The sequence below is a fragment of the Hippoglossus stenolepis genome, chromosome 7 (assembly GCF_022539355.2).
Source record: "Hippoglossus stenolepis isolate QCI-W04-F060 chromosome 7, HSTE1.2, whole genome shotgun sequence".
In the NCBI taxonomy this organism is placed as follows: Eukaryota; Metazoa; Chordata; class Actinopteri; order Pleuronectiformes; family Pleuronectidae; genus Hippoglossus; species Hippoglossus stenolepis.
The window spans coordinates 20,672,630-20,693,295 of record NC_061489.1 but is presented as its reverse complement, the minus strand read 5'-3'; the positions used below and the strand labels follow the sequence as shown (position 1 = coordinate 20,693,295).

The 20,666-nt window shown below is 41.8% G+C and overlaps 1 protein-coding gene across 1 annotated transcript; it reads left to right on the top strand.

The window, feature by feature from the left end:
* Positions 1 to 492: 492 nt before the first annotated feature.
* LOC118112554 (solute carrier family 4 member 11) lies at positions 493 to 19,558 on the top strand. Its single transcript, XM_035161932.2, has 20 exons — positions 493 to 701; positions 6,605 to 6,655; positions 7,469 to 7,564; positions 8,212 to 8,255; positions 8,601 to 8,820; positions 8,954 to 9,035; positions 9,309 to 9,432; positions 10,342 to 10,551; positions 11,879 to 11,963; positions 12,113 to 12,238; positions 12,393 to 12,506; positions 13,058 to 13,190; positions 13,450 to 13,523; positions 14,583 to 14,862; positions 15,921 to 16,027; positions 16,464 to 16,629; positions 16,835 to 17,008; positions 17,223 to 17,418; positions 18,043 to 18,212; positions 18,949 to 19,558. Exons 1-20 carry the CDS (start codon positions 665 to 667, stop codon positions 19,013 to 19,015), a joined length of 2,556 nt encoding a protein of 851 aa, XP_035017823.1. The 5' UTR covers positions 493 to 664; the 3' UTR covers positions 19,016 to 19,558.
* Positions 19,559 to 20,666: the final 1,108 nt, after the last annotated feature.

Sequence of the window (20,666 nt, the reverse complement as noted above, 5' to 3'; positions counted from 1 at the left end):
TAGGAAAATTTGAATTGACATGGAGGCAGGCGGAGTTTGTGACCAATACTGCAGCCAGCCACCAGGGGGCGATCAAGATGGCTTAGCTTCACTTTTGAGGAGCTGCCCGGATCCATCCTTAAACACACATACACACACATTAGCAACACACTGTGTGAAATAGGACTCTGTGGGCGTGTAGCACACCCACACACACACACACACACAATGGACTGAACGTTTTTGTTCATTCAAGTTAAACAGGTTATTCGCATTGTGAAATAACGTTGAAAAACTTTCCAAACTCAGCTGCACGGCCAATTTTCAGTACAAAACTAAATTAACAGAGGATTTATTATAATTTAATTAATCTTAATAGAAGTCTAATTCCCAAATCCTACCTAACTATGTTAAATTAGCTCCGGTATATTTCAGTACATAGGCACAAGGACCCAGCAGAAACATACATCCGTCTCACCCTCCTCATACCTCCCCTTCCGGCCCTCCCTCTCCCTCCCCCCACAAACCCATGTGCTGCTGGGAGGTGATTCTATTTCAGCATGTGTTTGTGTATGAGACACACTGAGAGGGGATCACCAGAAAGTCCAGGGTGTTAGAGAGCAGAGAGGATGATGATGGGTTGACCTTTGGGAAGCGTCTCACCTAAGAAACAAACCTGGAGAACATGGAAGCCAAACAGGTCCTCCATTTTGTGCCATCTGGTGAGTTTTACAGGGGTGGAGTGGGGTGAGAAGGTCTTCCATGGTGCAACATGAGCCATCTGTGTCAAACCCTCTCTACAGCAGTGTGGCTGTGTGTGTGTGTGTGTGTGTGTGTGTGTGTGTGTGTGTGTGTGTGTGTGTGTGTGTGTGTGTGTGTGTGTGTGTGTGTGTGTGTGTGTGTGTGTGTGTGTGTCTGTCTGTCTGTCTGTCTGTCTGTCTGTCTGTCTGTCTGTCAGTGTATGTGTGTCTGTGTCTGTGTCTGTGTGAGTGCTTATGATATGTATACAGTTGTTTAAAAGGGCCGATAGCGTGTGTATGCATGGTAATAATCTTTAACAGTTATTATACTACAATTTTCTTCAATTTTCCAACTTGTTTGGCTGCAATTTATATTTCTTTATTCATGCCTTTATATTCTTTGCGTTCAAAAACGAATATGAACACGATGCTTTTATTGTCAAGAGAGCCAGAAAGACAGAAGCAAACGATGTGGGTCAATATTTACAATACGACAATAAATGATACACTTGTCTGTAATGGAAATCTGCAAATTATTTTCAGCATCTGTTTGAATGCACTTACAGCAGCAGTCCAGTGAATTGAATCAGTCCAGAGAAATATATTGTTTCCATAGAATATTGTTTAACAATGGTCACTTTCCAACACACTAGAACTAACTGACAATTAGTCCACAGAAAATTCAGCAAACGTATTTAATCATTGAAAAATTCCAAACTTCATTCATTGTATTTAGATAGAACATGTTTCTGGTTAGGATTGCTGGTCAGATATCACATTTATCTTCAGGAAATCATGTTATTGTTTTATTAATTAGTAAAAAATTGGCGGTAAAATTGATAATGAGACTAATCCTTGGTTGCAGCCAAACATTTAAGTATTAATGTGTTTCCTGTTGAGTGCCATTTAGGGGTTAAAACAGTCCCGCTTAATTTTTCTCAGGTCAGGGATTAAGAAGATTAACTGGTGGAAAAATGTCAGAAATCCTAATCTGGCAAATTTCAAAGCTTTTTGTTCCTGTTGAAGGAATTCTCTGATTGGAGATGATGATTGTGTGATAGTGTCGAAGCTGTTATCCAACCTGAAGTGTCTCTGTCTGTTAGTATGGTTTTCTTCAGTCTTATTTTATCCACCAAAACGCTAATGTGATAAACAGGAATTTACAATTCGAGTTTCGGGGGGGCTACACAGCAGAACAATGTTATTCAGATGAGACAACTGAGACACTGATAACAACTCTCTTTGTCCTTTTGCAATACACTGTTGCAATGTACGTAAGTCTCAAACTCAAACGATTCATGTGGAAATGGTGAAGGATTTTCAGCCTTCTCCATTGTTCCAATGTTCAGTTTGACCACCTCTCAATGCACATCTGGTCTGCTCACTTTCACTGCTCTCACTATGGAAGATTTTGAATGATCCTGTCCACAGATGTGACAATAACAAGCACCTCTTTGCAATGTGGAATGTGCAATGTCTCTGAAATTTGAAACGTTCAAACCATTATCAAGAAGCTCAATCTAAACCCTTCCATGATTTCTAATTGTTGGCCGATCTACTATTTTCCTCTCCTTAGTAAAAGTCATTGAGGGAATTAGTAGACCACTTGACACTCAACAGGACTTTTGAGTCAGGTTTCAGGGCTGACTCAAGAAAAACTGAAACAAGCTTTCTTAAAGCGATTCCTAGACTACAAGCTAACAGTATCAATGGTAAACGTTTCTATCTGTGTATTGTGCAGATTTAAATGCCAAGCACCATAATATTTAGATTGAGAGGATTGAAAAATTTACTTTCAGGACTTGACTGGTTCAAATCATATCTAAAGGTCATTTGGTAACTATGTCAACGTTGTATGTGGAGTCCCTCAGGGATCAATACTTGGTCCATTTCTCTTCAGGGTGACCAGGCTGCCTCTTGGCCACATGCAAAAACACAAGGTTTGCTGTCATCACTATGTTGATGACGCATACATGTCAGCAGAAGAGCTCAGACTCAAACACATGGATATTCCAAAACTTCCTCTTTCAGATCCATGTTGCCAACATTACACAACTACTTTTTTAAAAATGATTTATATAAGAGGCTTCTGGCATCTGGCAGATGCAGAAAAAAAAGTTATTCATCCATTTATATTTGTCAGTTGGACATTTGCAATTCCCTCCTCACTTGTCCACCTTAAAGGATTGTGGGCAGACTGCAGCTTAGCCACAATACTGCCACCAGAATTTTAACAAGGCAGAAAAAAAAGGAATATATATATATATATATATATATATATACTGCTTGTATATGTAAACTAAATATCTGCTGTAGTGAAATATGCTATAGAAATTTATTTCACTTTGCTTTACTTTTGAGACACTTTGGTCTCTTGGGTTTTTGCCGTATTTCATATGAACCTCTTTAATAACTAGATGAAAAAAAAGAGGATGTGTATATTGTTGAGTAAAGTATAACTAAGTGGTTACTGTTGGTTCACTGGTCATATCCGTGGTGCTGGATAAACAAACATGGGACAGTCTTTGAGGTGTTGAAGTGGAATGAGCTGTGGTTCCTCCTTCCTGTTATTGGCTTTATTTCAATATATGAATGTGTACAGTGTGCCCTACAGAGTGTGCACTGTTCAGCTGGGAGCATCCACCATGCTCAAATAAGGTCCTAATAAGGGTTGACTGAGGCTCAGCAGCAGATATCAAAGTAGAGTTAAATATATTTTATAAAGCAGCACATGACTGTACGTCTTAATAAAAAGCACACAATTGAAAAACAGGCATTTATATTTATAAGAGCAACTACAAGGGCGCCTTATATTCATGAACACCAATGCCCCGTCTCCCGTCTGCTGGTTTGACCTTGCACAGTTCAAGTTTTTCAGCTTTGTGACTCGGGGCACTCGATTCCAGAGACCCAACAAGGATTCTTGTGTTTCCTGTAGCTCAAGGACATCCTCTGCCCACAGATAGCAGGATGGCAGGGATTAGTAAAACATCCCCCAGGCTTGAAGTCAGCTGAAGAGAAGGAGGATAAGACAGAAATTAATGAATTAAAGCGTGACCGCGCTCTTTTGGTAAAGTAAACAGTTACATTTTGCCAACTGAGACACACACAACCATTATATTCCTTTGCTTGTTACTACAACCCAGGAGCTAATAGTGAAAATCCGTTCGAGAGTAGGTTCAGCTTGTCTCCTGAAATCACTTGACTGGATAAATTCATGCTGGATTGATGTATAAATCAGTGGTGGAGGTGGAGGATTTTTATATATCAGGGGCCATAAAGGGGCCACAATTTACACAGAGGGGCCAATTCTATGTCCAACACCCATGCATGATTCAATAAGGTGCACATGTAAGTCATTCCTTCTCTACTGTCCGCCTGTTAGTCCACACCACGCGTCGACCTGGTATTGCAGTACCTCCAGGAACGGTGCACCAACACAGTAGATGGCAGTAAAGCACCTTGACGTTGGTTACTATCTGCCAATAAACCAGATAGACTACTGACAGGACAGGGGCCAATCAGATTTCAGCTGAGGCCCCAGCCCTGGATCTGCCCCTGGCAAAGGATGTGTGTAAAAGATGAGATATCATGTTTTAGAGATATTTTACAGGTTGAAGGGATTTTTTGATTAATTCATATTAATAACAATAATAATAAGCAACACAGGGACAATTTATTTTGTCTTTAATGAAACTGCATCAAAAAGCTTAGCATAGTTCAGAGACAGGGCCAAGGGGTCAGAAAACATGCAGGTTATTTTGAGGAGTAGAAGTTTCCCCCCCATGGAAAAACTGGTTGACTTACACCAGCACCGTCACCAGACTGCACTGTAGGTATGAGGAGGTTAGAGCGCCTGCTGATGGGAAACCCACAGGCAGGAGCCATCGTAACGTACAGTCCTGCAGAAAGACTGAAGTATTACCTCTGATAGATTTGATTTTGGATCTGAGTGAAAGTTCCCACACAGTCTCTCTTGTCAGTTTCCACTTTTGTCATGGGGATGTCTTGTATATAGCTTCAGACCAGTTTTACAGCTGGAACTGTTGAGAAGAGTGTGTGGCACTGCTGGTCACCAGACTCTACGGTCCATCATGCTGCCATTTAGATAAAGTTAAGGGTATTTACAATGAACTTGACCTTCTTCGTCGTTATGAGACAAGACTATAAAGGTCTGGATCAAGCAGACTAAACCATCCTCCCCTCACTGAGGCACCCTGTTGCCTGTGACTCCTGTGAAGAGGAGGAGGCCTGGGAATGTTATGTCTAATCTGCTTTGAGATATAACCTCACTCCTGAGCCCCGAGAGCCAAACTCTGCCTCAGGCGGGGAGAAGCTCATGTGTGCAGCTCCAGCAGCGTCTCACAGATACACGACTGCCTGTACAAACATCACACACAGCTGGTGGCAGGTTTTTATTGTAACTGAGAGCGAAGGGGTCTTTTTTTGAGTTTCTCACCATGTTTAATTTGTTATATTGTCTTTATTCACAATGTCTCCATTTGACATTCCTCTTTTTTAAAATTCACATCTTATAACACATCACTTCTTGAGGGTCTGACCGACTGGAAATGAGGATCCAACGAACTCAGACTGTTTTTGTTGCTTGTGAAGTCACAGCTACTGTCAGAGAATGAGAGAAAGCAACAGGGTCAAACAGTGCGAGTTCACGTGGAGTCCAGGTTCACACAGTTTTATCACCAGTTTAACTGTAAACAAACATCTCCATGAAAACACATTAGACAGCAGGTCTGCAGTGGAGGAAAAATCAATGCTATCTAATATTTAAAATGTTGGGGTTTTGTGACCTGAGGGTTTAAGGCATTGATCATGAACAGCTTGAGGCTTGAGGCTGGTCGAGACTTTAGTTATATTTCTTTGCTCGAGTAAAATGTTTTGTTTTTTAAAGTTTTTTTAAATTAATTTTTACTTACTTACTTTATGTATTTTGATACTAAAAGGATTCAAGTATTTATTATTATAATAATAAACTTTATTTATATGGTACTTTTCTTTAAAAAAAGTGACAAAGTGAAATAAATAACAGCAATCAAAATAAGCGAAACAACAAGTATTGAAATTTATATGAAGTCATAAAATATTGGTTCAGATTGCTTAAGCCCCAAAATCCGCCTCGACCTCAGTGTCCTCAGATGTGGCCTCAGCCTGGTGTCATGTTGTAACTTGTTGAGGATGATAAGAGCGGAGATGATTTTGGATTCTGCCTTAAATATCAGGATTAAAACTTTTCTATATTAACAGACATTTGCTCACAGTGAATACTGCTGCTGTGAGACGCTGCAGTTTCCCTCAGTTCAAGGCAGCTTTATTAACATCTTTCAGCTCATTGTTTTGGTTAGATGGCCTCTGTGCTGCCTTCACCACTGTTGTTTCCAGACACAGCAAGCAGCTGTTTTCAGCTAAGAACCTGTGAAAAACTCAAACAACAGACAGACTCAGTAACTAGCAGGTGAACATAGTGGAGCGTTTACGGCTAAAGAGCCAGATATTTCCCTCCGGAGATATTTCCCTCCTCGTGGAGCAGAATCACGATGCCAGATGAACGCTAATGTTGCGTTAAATCTGCTTGATGTGTTAATAATTGAATGTTTGGCAACTTGTTCGTCATATCAGCTTTATCACGTTATATCAAGTGATTTGTTTTAATATTATTACTGCCAATATTCTTTATTGTCAAAATTCTGACTTTTCCTTTTTTTGCAATCATAACATTTCATAAGACGCTGACCTTTACCTCGTTGTTGCCTTTGCAAGTTACTCAAACAACAAAATAATATTTATTTATGTACATCTATTTATTAATTATATAAAAACAATGATAATACATTTGAAGTTGTGTAACTTTATAATTTTCTCCCTTGCAGATGCTCCAGCCACTGGGAGGTCCAAGAATGGATACGTGTTCCAGGAGATGGGTGCGTAGCTGCTGGAACATATTTAATTTACTTTTCTTCTCAGCCTGGGCGCTTCTCTTTTTAATACAAACATCGAAGACATAATTAAGTTCTCCCCCCCCCCCCGAGCTAACACCCGCTAATTTATGCTAATGCCAATGCTTCTCGCTGCTCGCTGATGACCAATTTCTCATACTGGTGAGCACAGCCAGTCCCTTCGCTGTGCGTTGAGAGGTTAATTAACGGGTAAATAACGAGGCAGATGATCTCTGAGTCAATGATGGAAGAGGGAATATTCATAGCTCAAAGCTTTGCCCGTGAAGGGTTAAGGTTAATTCTCTAATACTGCGGTTGTTTCACCTCCGTTAATAAAACTCACAGTCGAGATGCCATTTTTTATCTTCTGTACGATGAAGGAATTTACGAGGGGCCGCTATTGTTACGTTGCTGCACGTCTGGTTTGAGGAGGATTTCTTTTTATTGCGCCTCTCCCTCCCTCTTGCCGTGTGCTTGTCAACAGATGGCGGAGCGGTGGGAGGGCAAAATAAATCGTCCCTTATTGGAGACACAGCTCGCATCGCATCTTAACCTTGATACAAGGAGCAGTTTATCTCAGCGTGACTTATCGCACTGAGCCAACAACTGAGGCTGTGACGGGCCTTTATCACCGCTGGTTATTTTATACGATTCACTCAGTTGTAGAGGGAATTTTAACAAAGAAAAAATGGTTCTTCTGACACATCTGAAGTATTTACAAAATAAATTGCAGTGTAAAATATATTAACGGATGTTTAGTCGTCACTTGACTGGGACCTTTTAATTTTGTATCCACAGAGCTGCAGGATGGGGAACAGGAGGATTCTGGGCCAAATTCACCTGTCAGCCATAAGGGCCACATCTATGACAATGATATCCAGATCAGCGTCTCAGGTACGGTGAGAGTGTGTGTGTGTGTGTGTGTGTGTGTGTGTGTGTGTGTGTGTGTGTGTGTGTGACATGAATAGGCATGAACTGGCAGCTCGTTCTCTCTATTAACTATTAATACCAGAGGAAAAAACTGAATGTATATTGGATGGATGACATGTCTCAATCATCCTCCAAATATCCAAAAACGAAGCTAAAATAACCCCGGCTATGAACGTTGCCATATTTTGAGTCTGCACAGTAGCAGTTGAGGATCAATACCCGTGCTTGACCAATCAGGAGCCAGTCTCAGCTTTCAATGATGTGGTTTCAATTCATTTTTATATCTATCAAATAACTAATTAAAACCAAACAAACAAAACCAGTTTAGTTTTAGTTTGTCCCATCTATTAACATGGGGGAGTTGGGATTTATCACCTATACCAGCCACCAGGTGGCGATCAAGACACTCTGGCTTCACTTTTGGGGAACTCGCATGTCGTCCATTTCCAACAGAGTCTATAGAGAAAATTAATACTATACTTTGGGCAGGGCCATTCACATCTTTGGAAATAAGATATTGTACATCATGAATTGGGGTGAAGGGACTTTTATGTGTGCTAGTAAAAAAGTAGTGAGTTTAAATACAAATCTCCTTGTGTTTCTCTCTTCAGATCCTGACAGTCCAGCATTTGGACTTTTAAATACAACAAGAAAAGTAAGATTTGCTTTTCCCATCAGTCACAATCATTCCTGCTGAGAAGCTGCATCTCACAGCTCGAGCACAACATAACTGTTCTATCTGGATGTTTTAACGATGGCGCCCTGATTTTGTTGCAGCTCCCAGCATCTGATCTGTCCGCTCAGATCACTGTTACTGACTAACTGAGAAACTGTGCTGGATTTCAAAGGATCTTTTTTGAGATGGGAGGAATGTGGGGATTTAGAGCGACTGCTGGGCACTGCACAAAATCAGAGAGTGAGCCTTTAACATTTCCCCTGTTTGTATCTCATCATGATCACACATTTAAATCGAATGTCCTCTGTTCTTGGTTCCCATCAGCATGTGAAGCTAATGAACTTCCAGGAGGAAGTGCGTGCCCACAGAGACCTGGACAGCTTCCTGGCCCAGGCGAGCATCCTTTTGGACGAGAAGGCTGCGACTCTGGACGAGGTGCTGAGGCGGATGTTGACTCATGTGGTGGAGGACGGCCACGGGAGCTGTGACGTGGACAAGGTCATGAACTCGCTGTTCACCGATGCTGCCGGAAAGGAGTTTAATGGTGAGCACACACATTTGAGAAGTGAACTTTTAAGAAGTGACTCATTCAGAGATGAAGCGTTTGATTGATCGGTTGCTTCACATATCGACACTCCAGCTTTTTCGGCTGTTCATTGGATTTTGATGCTTCACAGTTCACCTCCTGTCAGAGACCATTCAGGGTGTGACTGCCACTTCCACTGGGATTCGATACCAGCAGTCCTGGCTTTGTATTCTGTGAGTTTATCTCCAATAATATTTATGTGGACGGAAGCTATTTGAAACCGTTTCCGTGTCAGTTGCTGAATTTATGTGGTAATTTCCCTATGTGGATATTTGCCCAGTCCATTCGACTGTACAGGGGCAAACATAAAACCTCTTTTATTGGAAAAGTAATTTTGTCAAAGCTTGATAAGTGGCCTCTAATTTTGCACCTGCCAATACAGACTGCTGCACAATCAATCACTTATACGCCACCGATTCAAAATAATAGATTTCCTATCAATTCAGCGCCAATGTGCGGAGCCTGCAGAGACGCCATGTCTGTGTCACCCGCCTGGAGAGGCCGCAGAACTGGGGAGCCAACTGCTGCGAGGCTCGCTTCGTCATCCTCATCCTGGCGCCTCCCAGAACGGTAAAGTCAAACTTGTTTCATCGGTTGATTCATTTATTAGAAGGTTGGCACACGGCAGAGCACATTCCTCCACCACGGATCAACAGCGCCCTCAAACCTTTTGTCTTATTTGTTTGGACACAGTTCTTTTTCGAGATGCAAACTTTTGATTCTCCTCTGAATCCATATTATCTTAGTCACACATTGGTAGTTATAGTTTCATAGCTCCATTTATTACCATAGAGGGGATGGATTTTTTTATCTGGACAATATTTCGATACAGATTTATGGATTCTTCCCTAAATATGATTACATTTTTAATCAAGATCAATGAGTTATTCCCGGAAATTGGTGGCTTTTGGTGCCCAGTTGGTCAAATCTATATCAAAGTTTAATTGATTCTTTCCCGGCCAATATACTATCCTTCCACCAGGTTTTGTGAAAAACCAACCAACCAACCAACCGACAGGGACAAAAACACAATTTCCTTAGTGCAAAAAGCCAGATACTCACGGTTTCCAGCCGTTTCCAACCTACTGATAATAAACTGAACATTTTTGGATGAACAGAGTGTTGCTCTAAAAAATATAATTTTCACGTTGCCTGGGCCCTGGTTATGTTTCCGCATTTTCTGACGACATAGAAGAAAAAATTGAGACATTAATCAGCAGAATAACTGAAAATTTAAATAATCAGCCAGACTCAAGTGTATTCTGAGAGGGTGCTTAGATTTATTTTGAGGTTTGGCTCCATCACATTTATCCTCCTGGTTTCTGCAACACTGAGCAGAATTGTCACGCAATGTCTAAAAAAGAAGTGAACTTTAAAAGCTACGTTGAATCCCCTTGACTGCACATCTGAAATATTACAGAAACACTTCAGCCCTAAGCAGACTGCAGTTTCCTTATCTTCTTCCTCATCTCTTTTCAGAAAAGCACCAAGACGGCCGTTGAGCTGGGTCGAACATTTGCCACGATGTTCTCCGACATTTCCTTCAGACAGAAGCTCCTGGAGGCAAAGACCCAGGAGGAGTTCAAACAGGAGCTGGTGTTCCAGCGGCAGCAGCTCTCTGTGGTCACGGAGAAGTCGGTCGTGGAGGAGGTGGAGGATTCAGATCCACGTAGAGGGAAACCACTTCAGGTGCGAAAGCAGAGCGTGATGTGCCAAATGTTGTATAAGAACAACGGTGATGCCAAAAAGCAAAAACCAGGATTTACGACTGTTGCAAACAAAACATGCTCACTTGTAAAACCAACATTTCTCTACTGACTATTGGGTTTCGCCACATGTGGAGACCACCCTTGCGTCTTCCCACTGCATCCAGGCACATAAAGCCGCGGCGCAGTAAAATAGACGAGTCTGATCATGTCGGCCGGAGGAATGAGAAGCAGCTGGGCGACAGGCTGGTAAAAGCTGCCAGGTCTGCCATGGTTCTGGCAGCAGAATGTGTGCGGCTCCATTGAATGATGAAGTACTTCATTATGTCCCGTGTTTAAATTAGGAGGAGATGTGTGTGTGAGCGGCAGGGGGTCAGAAGAGGGAACACCCAAACCCTGTCTACACAGAAAGCATCGTGTCCGTGGGTTTTAAAAGACCGAAGTGAACAACAGGTTGCGGCGACTCCTGATGTGATAAACGGTCTCAGAACAGCAGTTAAATGTTGGTTGATTACAGAGAAACCAAACTTTTATCCTGCTCTGCTCGTCCAGAATTGTACAATACAACAACAAGCTATAACTCAAAAATAACAATCATTCAAATGACACATAACTCAGCCAGCAAATCTATGAAATGAATCAGCTAAATTGTCTAATGAATAATTCTCTGTTTATAAAACCTCGACATGAGGTTGTGTGCAGAGGTTTCACTACAAGAAAGGAAGGGTCATCCAACAAAGAAACCGAAGGTTTAAGCACACAAAGGTCATTGATTAGAACTTGAGCTCAATAGAAAAATCACCTATGTGCACAGTGTTTCCTGTGGTGCTGCAAACTGACTAAAACCCACATAACCCACTCGCCTTTTTAAAGCAGGTTTATCCATCTTAAAAAAAAACTGCTTATATCCACTGATTTCTCAGGGATCATGTGGGGGAAAATGAAAAGCCAAAGTGATTTATTTTTTTGAAGATGAATGTAACCACACATATCTTTTATCGTTTGTAACATTCATGACCAAAAAAGGCTATTTCCAATCATGTTTAAATTTGATTTGACTTCTGTAAATCAAGACCCCCTACTAATTTGGGGACCACTGCCCTGACAAGGATGTCCCACTTCAATGGATGTGACGCTCCTGCTCCTGTGCTCATCCTGCTTTGACGTTCATCTCAGTCTTTGGTGCCATCAGAGAACACCTCATCCACTCCTGCCCCTTTAGAGTTTTAGTATAATACTTGTTCTCTGAGCTCGGTGCCGTCCTTCACACTGACTGAAACATCCGGTGATTCATTTCTTTTCCCTCACAGTTCAGAGATTTCTTCAAAGCCGGTAAAGGTGTTTATGGCGACCTCCGCCGCAGACTCCCCCTCTACCCCTCGGACTTCACAGACGGTAATAACACTATCCCGTAACGCCGCTTCCTAAGAGGTCATGTGGGCTGATTTGTTCCTGCTAGTGAATCCCAAGATTTTGTCGTCAAAGCCTCACACTGTTGATAAGGTTTTTTATATCTTTAATAACTCTTTAAATAATCCATCAAGGTTTAACTGGGGAGGACCGCTCTCTGCTGAAATACACCACCACTGCTATTTTTCTGTACATTGCCATCCTGCTGCCTGCCATTGCCTTTGGCTCACTGAATGATGAAAGCACAAGAGGAGAGATAGGTAAAGACTCCGGCCTGTTGGCTTAATCTGCAACATCCCACCGTATTATTACACAGGCATTTATTTCCTGACAAAAATGTGAGATCTGCTGCAGGGATTCAAAAAAGTGTAACAGCAGAATGTGATTCACTTTTGATTTTGATTTTGTTGACAGATGTTCAGAAGACCATCATCGGACAGAGCATCGGAGGAATCATCTATTCTTTGTTTGCCGGCTCGCCGCTCGTCATCCCACTGACCACTGCACCACTGGCCATTTTCATAAGTGGTGTGTATTCTGTGCAACTGAATTATATGAAGTTGTATTTGATAAGGTACTTTTAATTCGATTTGCTTGAAAGTTAGCACTCGCAAAAACAACAGTGGAGAGCATACCACCATCAATATGCACCATCATTTGTATTAAACTGTTAATAACACGATTAATGTCAATGGGGTTAACTTATTTCTCTGAGAGACACTTTCGTCGTTTTCCAGGGAATAATTCAAGGGTCTCTGGCATATTTTGGAGACTGATTTCTGTGAGCCTGTAGAATTTAGTGCATCTTGATTTCATTTGAGGAGACTGTTGGGTCCTATGTGCTCGGCTGAGTAGCGTTCTAGTTACTGACAGTAAAGATTTGATTTGACAAATCAGATCTGCTCAGACACTCACCTCCTGACTGTGAGATGATTTGACTATTTACAGTAAACAGGAGTAAGAGCTGCCGTCAGTATCCCGGACAATGATTCGTTAAACACCACGGCAGCAGTTAGGTAGTAAATCTACTGCGGACCTGTCGTTATTGATGAGGTTGTGTGTGTCTTTATGTTTTACAGTCATCAGGGGTATCTGTGACGACTACGACCTCGACTTTGATGCCTTCTACGCCTGCATCGGTTTGTGGAACAGTTTGTTCCTCATCCTCGGAGGCTTGTTCAATGTCAGCCTGCTGATGAAGCTCTTCAAACGGTGAATAAACAACACGACTCCCTCGCCGGGACAGAAGCCCCACACTTCTCACATATAACTAAACACTGAAGCGTGTGGCCGTGCACTGAGAGTGACGTCACGTGTTATGACTCCAGCCATAACCGTTAATATTGTTGAGTGAACGCCGCTGCTACTTCAGCCATCATTTTGCCTTGAATGGACTGTTATGTCTGTGCCCGTGTTAAAAAACAGTGTTGACTGATCACGCCATGCTTCTTTACCTTCCATTATCTCTCAGCTCAACAGAAGAAGTCATCGCATTGTTCATCTCCATAGCGTTTGTCGTGGATGCGTTGAAGGGAACCGTCAAAAGTGAGTGAAGTCAAGGTCAGACTACATTAAACATGTTTTGAAATTGAATGCGGCCTCTGCAGCGAAGCTATCGCTCCACAGGAAACATCACGCCTGTCATTTGTTACTGGTAATGTAGCCCAGCAGATGCACATATCCATCATGGAGTCTACAGGCATGAAATCGAACTGGACCTCCTGTGTGTCGTATTCTGATTTTACCACAGTTCACCTTGCTCCTGTTTATCACTTTCACAAAAGGGAGAGGAAAGACATGGAAGAACATGTAGTGGACTCTGGTTTCCTCTTTGCATATGACTGGAAATATACTGAAAAAGACAATGGGAATTATAATGGCGGCCCACAGGGGTCACAGCGAGGTTTGCAATACTTTGAGTTACCACGCAATACATGTTGCATTACCTCGCAATACTTTTCAGTTATCTCCCAATACCTTTCCTCTCCTGAGCCATGTGTTGTAAGCTTAAGTGCGGCTTGCCCTGCATTTATTATTATTATTTTTCCTAGTTCCAAAGGTGCAGTGGATAACAATCAGCCCAACACGTCCATCCCGAACCAGAATCTTTAAACAAATGGTTCCAAACCTGGCCTAGCCTCCCGATGAGCTTGATTGTAGTATTATAGCTCATGGTTATACAATTAGTGAAAGTAAACTTTTTGGATCAAGAGGTCTCTCCAGAAGAACATCTGCGGGATGCGGTTGGAACTGTGCGCACTTCTGCACCTAAAAGACACTGTTGCATGATGGGAACTGGAAATTATTGCTGGATTAAATAAAAGTATCGAAGCTTATGAAAAAGTATTGCAAAGCAATGCAGCATGTATTGTGAGGTAGTATTTTGTGAGGAAATGCAAAATATTGAAAGAGAACGCAAAACATATCACAAGAGAACGCAAAAGTAATCCTGAAAACATTATGATACCCAGTTTTTATTGACTTGATAAATACTGTGGGTTGTGATAAATGCCCTCAAATTAATAATAGATATTGTTGCATGTCGTCTTCTAGTCCGTCTCGAGTGTCACAGCTCTCCTCTCCTCTTCCCTCCACACCTCCCAGTTTTTCAGCACTTCTACCACGACCCCACACTGGCGACCACAAACAGCACGCTGGTGCTTCAGCAGATCACTGAGATCCTAGAGAAGACAAAGAACCAGACGGGAAACATGCTGGGACATCTCAACGAGACCGGTTCGATGTTGGAACATGCTGAAGGACACTTGTCGGTCTTCCTGCCCCAGTCTTTGGTTTTATGCTCCAGAGAAAGGCCCATCCTCTGCCTGCTGCTCATGTTGGGGACCCTGTGGCTCGGTTACGCCCTCTATCTCATCAAGAGGAGGTACGTTCACTGGTCAGACCGTAAAGGTCCCGGCCAAGAAGTCTTTGTACAAAGCTAAACTGAGACTAACTTCATATTTATAATACAAACATGTCACTGGCGTCTGAATTCTCTTTTAACTCTGGCAAGAAAGCAAGCACAGTTTTCTGTACTTTTACTAAAGAAAAAATTGCAGTACCACAATGAAAAATAGGTTTTAAAGCAACACTATCAGCAAACTGTACTTACAGCCTGTAGGACAGTCACAAGAAATGTATATTAATTACAAACATTGCTCAAATCTACAAAACTTTGTTTTATTTGTGAGAGAAAAATCTTAAATTTTTGACAGATGCCAGAATTAATGTTTTGGGGAAGTCTGAATAGTTAAAATTGAAAGAAGGATACATCCATAGAAAACATGGTGTTTGCAGTTCTGTTTGTATTTAACGTCTAATATGTTTAAGTTATATATATTAAGTTGTTTTTGTGTTTTATTGATCTCAATGTAAGTAGAAGTCAAATTTGACATTATAAGGGTAAAATTCCTTATTATTCTAAATTAATAGCAAACTCCTGCACACTAATCAATTTTTTTTGTCGTCCTGCTAATTTTACTTCAATAAAAGATAGAAATATATATTCCATCTAGTTTTTTTTAAATTTAGTAATGAAATAGAGTAAAATGGCCTTTTTAAGTACAATATTGCACTAAAGTGTAATACTTGTGTAAATGAGATTATAATGTGATAGTTACTTTCCTCCTTTAACTGTAGTAGCAGCATATTCACTCATATAAGCAGATAAAAGAAGCTAAAAAGTACCAGAGTCAGACAGAAGGTAACAAATCACACACAATGATTTTCACCCTTCAGGTTCAGTTATGTAATACACGAGGTACATGCATATCTCCTGGGATGTCATTGTTCTTCCCCATCAGTTGTAAAATATTCAGTACCTGACATGGAATATCTTTCAGACTGAGAGAATACCTACTGTAAATACTGCGGTAAAACTTGTAGGATTTATTACATCACAGTTACATGTTCTGATGTGTCTCTCTTCTTCCACCCCCCCAGCCCATATCTGAACGCCACAGTCAGAGAGGTGGTGTCTGACTGTGCTCTGCCGACCTCCGTCTTGATCTGCTCCTTCATCGGCTCCTACCTCTTCCTCGACATCCAGCGTGAGTACACATCACTCAAAATAAAAAGGATCGATAGACGAGAAGCCTTCGAGAGTTTAAGTCACAACCTCGGCACGGAACTCATTTTACTGCCCACGGATCCTCTCATGAAGGAAGGTATTTATATTCAGTGAGGTCTGAACCCAGTGTGAGGTCTGAATGAAGATGGATACAAATTTAAAATGTTATGAATCTATGAAGGGAAAAGGTGAAATGTTATCCTCGTTATTTACTTCATTATTCTCTGACATATTTATATGCGCCAGAGGAAGTGGACTCAATGTACGAGAACATTTCAGGACACATAAAATAGATTTAACTATGAAGAGATCGTATACGCTGTGTATATATGTGCATTAAAAAATGGGGCCTATGTTAAAACTCTGTTTGGTTTGTATTCAACCCTGTTTTCTATCAATCCCATGTCCTCTGTTAGTCCCTGTGTTCAGCGTCCATGACGGCCCCATCTTCAACTTCCCTCACTTTGAAAAGCTGACAAGGTTGAACGCACTGAGCGCGGTCGGGCTGGGCTTCCTCCTCGCGCTGCTCATCTTTATCGACCAGAACATCGTCATCTCGCTCACACATGTACCAGAGCACAAGTAAGACCCCGATTTTATGTTTATCATATAAAATATATAAAATAATCCTCTACAGCAGCATATCTTGATTTACAAACGTATAAGTGGTTATGTTGTATATTCATGTTCGTTATTTATCGACAGTTTTATCTCGTGAATATTAATAGAAACACTGCTGCAGCCTTTCATTGACAAACCGTTTCGTGTATGTGCACGTCTGTACCAGGTTGCTAAAAGGCACGGCTTTCCACTGGGACCTAATGCTGACTGGCTTCATCAACATCCTCATGTCCTGCCTGGGGTTGCCATGGATGCACGCTGCCTTCCCACATTCCTCCCTACACGCCCGTCAGCTGGCCAAAGTGGAACAGCACATAGAGAACGGACACGTCTACACGACGTGAGTGAAGTTAGAACGAGGACAAAAAGCAAGCGAGGCTTTGAAAGACAGCGGCGAGGCACCGGTGTGTCTGCGCCCTTGTACCCTGAGCTGTGGAGGGTTTGTCAGCACAGACCCCAACAGTCCCTTTAAATTCAAGCAAGCTGCACCAAATTGCACTCACTCATAGATATCATTCCATCATACAATACCTTTCTCTGCCTTTGTGCCTCAGTATCGTCAGCGTGAAAGAAACGCGGATTACGTCTCTCGTCGCCAACATCCTGATCGGCCTGTCTGCCTTCATGCTGCCCCTCCCTCTGCAGTGGATCCCCAAGCCCGTCCTCTACGGCCTCTTCCTCTACATCGCCGCCACGTCACTGGACGGGAACCAGATGATGGACCGCATGTGCCTGATGCTTAAAGAACAGGTGATCATGAAGGAGATAAAGAGGCTGAAAAAGAGACCAGCTCCAGTTTGATAGTTATAAATCAAATTTCATATGCTGGTAACACCAGACGGCAACTAGTGGGAGTTTGATATCCAAACATTCAAAGGGCAGAAAAAGTGTAGCTACTGAAATCTATGGCATCATAATTTAAAATCAGTTTCTTGTTGAAACTACAAAACTTTGCTTGTTGATAACTTCCACCAAATTGTGTTATTATGAGAAACATTTATTGTCGTAATGAGACATGTTGAGCAAGTGAAATGTGGTTCTGTTATAATAAGAAACAAAAGAATCGATCCTCCCCTTGTCCTCTGCTTATCCGGGCTCCGGTCATGGAGGTATAGCCGCCCAAGTCGGGTATCCCAGACTTCCCTTTCATTATCGACGACTTCCCACGGCTCTTCCTGCAGGATCTTGAAGTGTTCCTAGGCCTTATGGGATATGTATTTCCTCCAGTGAGTTCTGTGTCTACCCCTGAGCCGAAGGCGCCCAGGAGGCATCCTGATTAGATGAGCGCTTCTATTCTGAGCTCCCTCCGGATGAACTAACTCCTCACTACCACCATAGATTTAAACATATTGTTTTCCCCCCGTCTCTGTCCAGACGTCGTATCCTCCCACCCACTACATCCGCCGGGTTCCCCAGAGGAAGGTCCACTTCTTCACGGGGCTGCAGATGATCCAGCTCATCGTCCTGTGTGCGTTTGGGATGTATCCTCTGCCCTACATGAAGATGGTGTTCCCCCTCCTCATGATCCTGCTCGTCCCCATCAGGTGAAACCCTGCTGCATTTCATTTGATTTAATCTCGTTCATTGAACACATCTGTCTCCTTCAAGTCCCTGAATCTACGGACATGAAGTAATAAATAGGTGAATTACTACTTTGATCAGTGTAACATGAATGGGTCTCTAAGGGTCTGTAAATTATTTAATTGTCAGGGGTGAAATGTGCTGAATTTAGCCTACAGGTACAAATATGAAGTATTTGTACAGCACTCAAGTATTTCCACACTTAGTATACTTCTACTCCACTGCCCATTATTTAGCATGGAGTACTTTTACTTTTAATCATTGAGGTACATAGTGTTAATAACACCTACATCAATTTTACTTCAGTCATATTAACAGTCCAGGGCTTTAAGTATTTTCCAGTTGTTTTTGCGGCTGGGTTAAATAATATGAATACTGGTCGTCTGTTTGTTAGCCGGATTATCCAGAAACTACTAAATTTATATTCACAAAACCTGGTGAAGGGATTGGGTCTGAGTCTAGGTAGAGCGCATCAAAGTTTGGTGTGGATACGGATTAAGGATCACGATTTTTTTCTTTAACTGTGTTATATGCCAATTGAATAATTTAGGGTTATCAGTCGTGTATAGCTTTGGATGTTTGTGTTTGATTTTATTCATCCAATTCTCTGTTCTGTTCCTCCCTCTGTGGTTTATCCTTTAAGCTGCTGTCTCCATGTGATCGGTGTGTGTGACCGTTGTCTCTGTGTTTTTATCTCAGGACCAGTCTGCTTCCCAAAATGATCGACGCCAAGTACCTGGACATCATGGACGCCCAGCACATGTAGCACGTCACGAGAGGAACTCCTCGATTGTGTTCATGGCTGATTTTAAATGCATTTGGACTGCAAGTCTTCGATGGAAGCTCCCTGCTGGTGACTCCAGGGGCCATTCACACATCGTCTCATTTCCTGTGTCCTTGTTTAAACACAGATTGTAAACATCAGCGTGGTCGACTTTAATATGTGACATTCCTTCACCTTTATAACATTGAACAGTATCGTCACAACTGGCAGGTGTTGAGTTAATGTCAGACCTACTTTTATATATTTAAAAAACAACATTAATCATGTGAGTTAGTTTCATGTTGTTTCAGAGAGTCTCTCACCTGATGTGCTGATGAGGTGAATAAGGATGTTACAAAATCAGTGAAAATAATTTCACCGCTCAGAAATTCATTCGTGTAAAACAGTCTCTCGCATTGGGACAAGTTTTAATAACTGGTATTTTTATTTTGAGAAGACGCATGTAACTGTTTCTCTGCATCACAGTGTCGGGATTTAATCAAACTGTTGTACAACAACAAATAAAAGGCCTTTGGTGGAAATAAATGAATGTTTCTCATTAGAATGTGAAAATGAGGAGGTTCATTTTCACAGTGTCTTCAGTAACTACTCATTCCTTTATTGTTAATCATAAAGATAGTAATTATCATTGTCATCATTAACAACATCAATAATAATAATACATCTCGTTCATTCTCAAATTCAATTAAGCAAAAAAAATTCAAGCAAAAAGAAATACATCATTTCTGCACCATGTTTTATGTTTTATTTATTACAAACTGACACATTTACATTTTCCCCTCAATAATTCATCAAATCCATACATTTTTTGAAATTCATTAAAAATGTAAACCTGAAATCTATTATTTACAGAAGTATCCAGACCCTGGACTCAGGCCTTTGTAGAAACCCCTATTGGCGGCGGTTACAACCTTGAGCCTCCTTCTTCCTCTCGTTCTTCCTGGCAGATCCTCTCAGGCTCTGTCACATTGGACAGGAAGCATCTGTGAGCTGCCATCTTCACGTCTCTCCACAGATGTTCTACAGGGTTTAAATGTGGGACTTGGCAGCGTCACTCAGGGACAGGGAGTCTTGACTGTAACGTTGGGATCCCTGTCGAGCTGAAATCTGAAAGGCTCAGGTCGAGTGCACTTTGGAGCAGGTCATTCGTACGTCTCTGTATTTGGATGCATTCACCCTTCTCTCAACCGGTGTCCCACCTCCTCTCCACTGCCTCCACCTCCTTCATCACAGCGATGGGGTTCGCCCGGTGATGAGCGGTGTGCGCTGCTCTCCAGACACAGAGGTTGGAGTTCAGTTTTTGTCTCATCAGAGTAGGGAATCGTTTCCCTTGCACCCTCGCAGTGCTTTATATGCCATTAGCATTAGCTCCAGACGGGACTGTCACCTTTTTACACGCCACTCCTCCATAAAGACCTGATTGATGGCGTGCTGCTGGGAGATGGCGTTCCTTCCAGCGGGTTCTCCTTTCTCTGCAGAGGACTTCTGCAGCTCTGTTAGACTGACTGTTGGGTTTATTGTCACATCAGTTTCAGAGAGCAGGATGTACCTGGCAAAACTTGGACCAACAGCAAATGATCTAAAAAATGCCCAAATTTGACATTTGCATTTTTTCGGATTGAATTTTCCAATC

Coding starts and splice junctions, on each gene's coding strand:
- LOC118112554 (XM_035161932.2), top strand. CDS start 665: ATGGAAGCCAAACAGGTCCTCCATTTTGTGCCATCTG. Junction 12,239..12,392: donor AAGCACAAGAGGAGAGATAG/GTAAAGACTCCG, acceptor TTTTGTTGACAG/ATGTTCAGAAGACCATCATC. Junction 16,630..16,834: donor ACACATGTACCAGAGCACAA/GTAAGACCCCGA, acceptor CGTCTGTACCAG/GTTGCTAAAAGGCACGGCTT.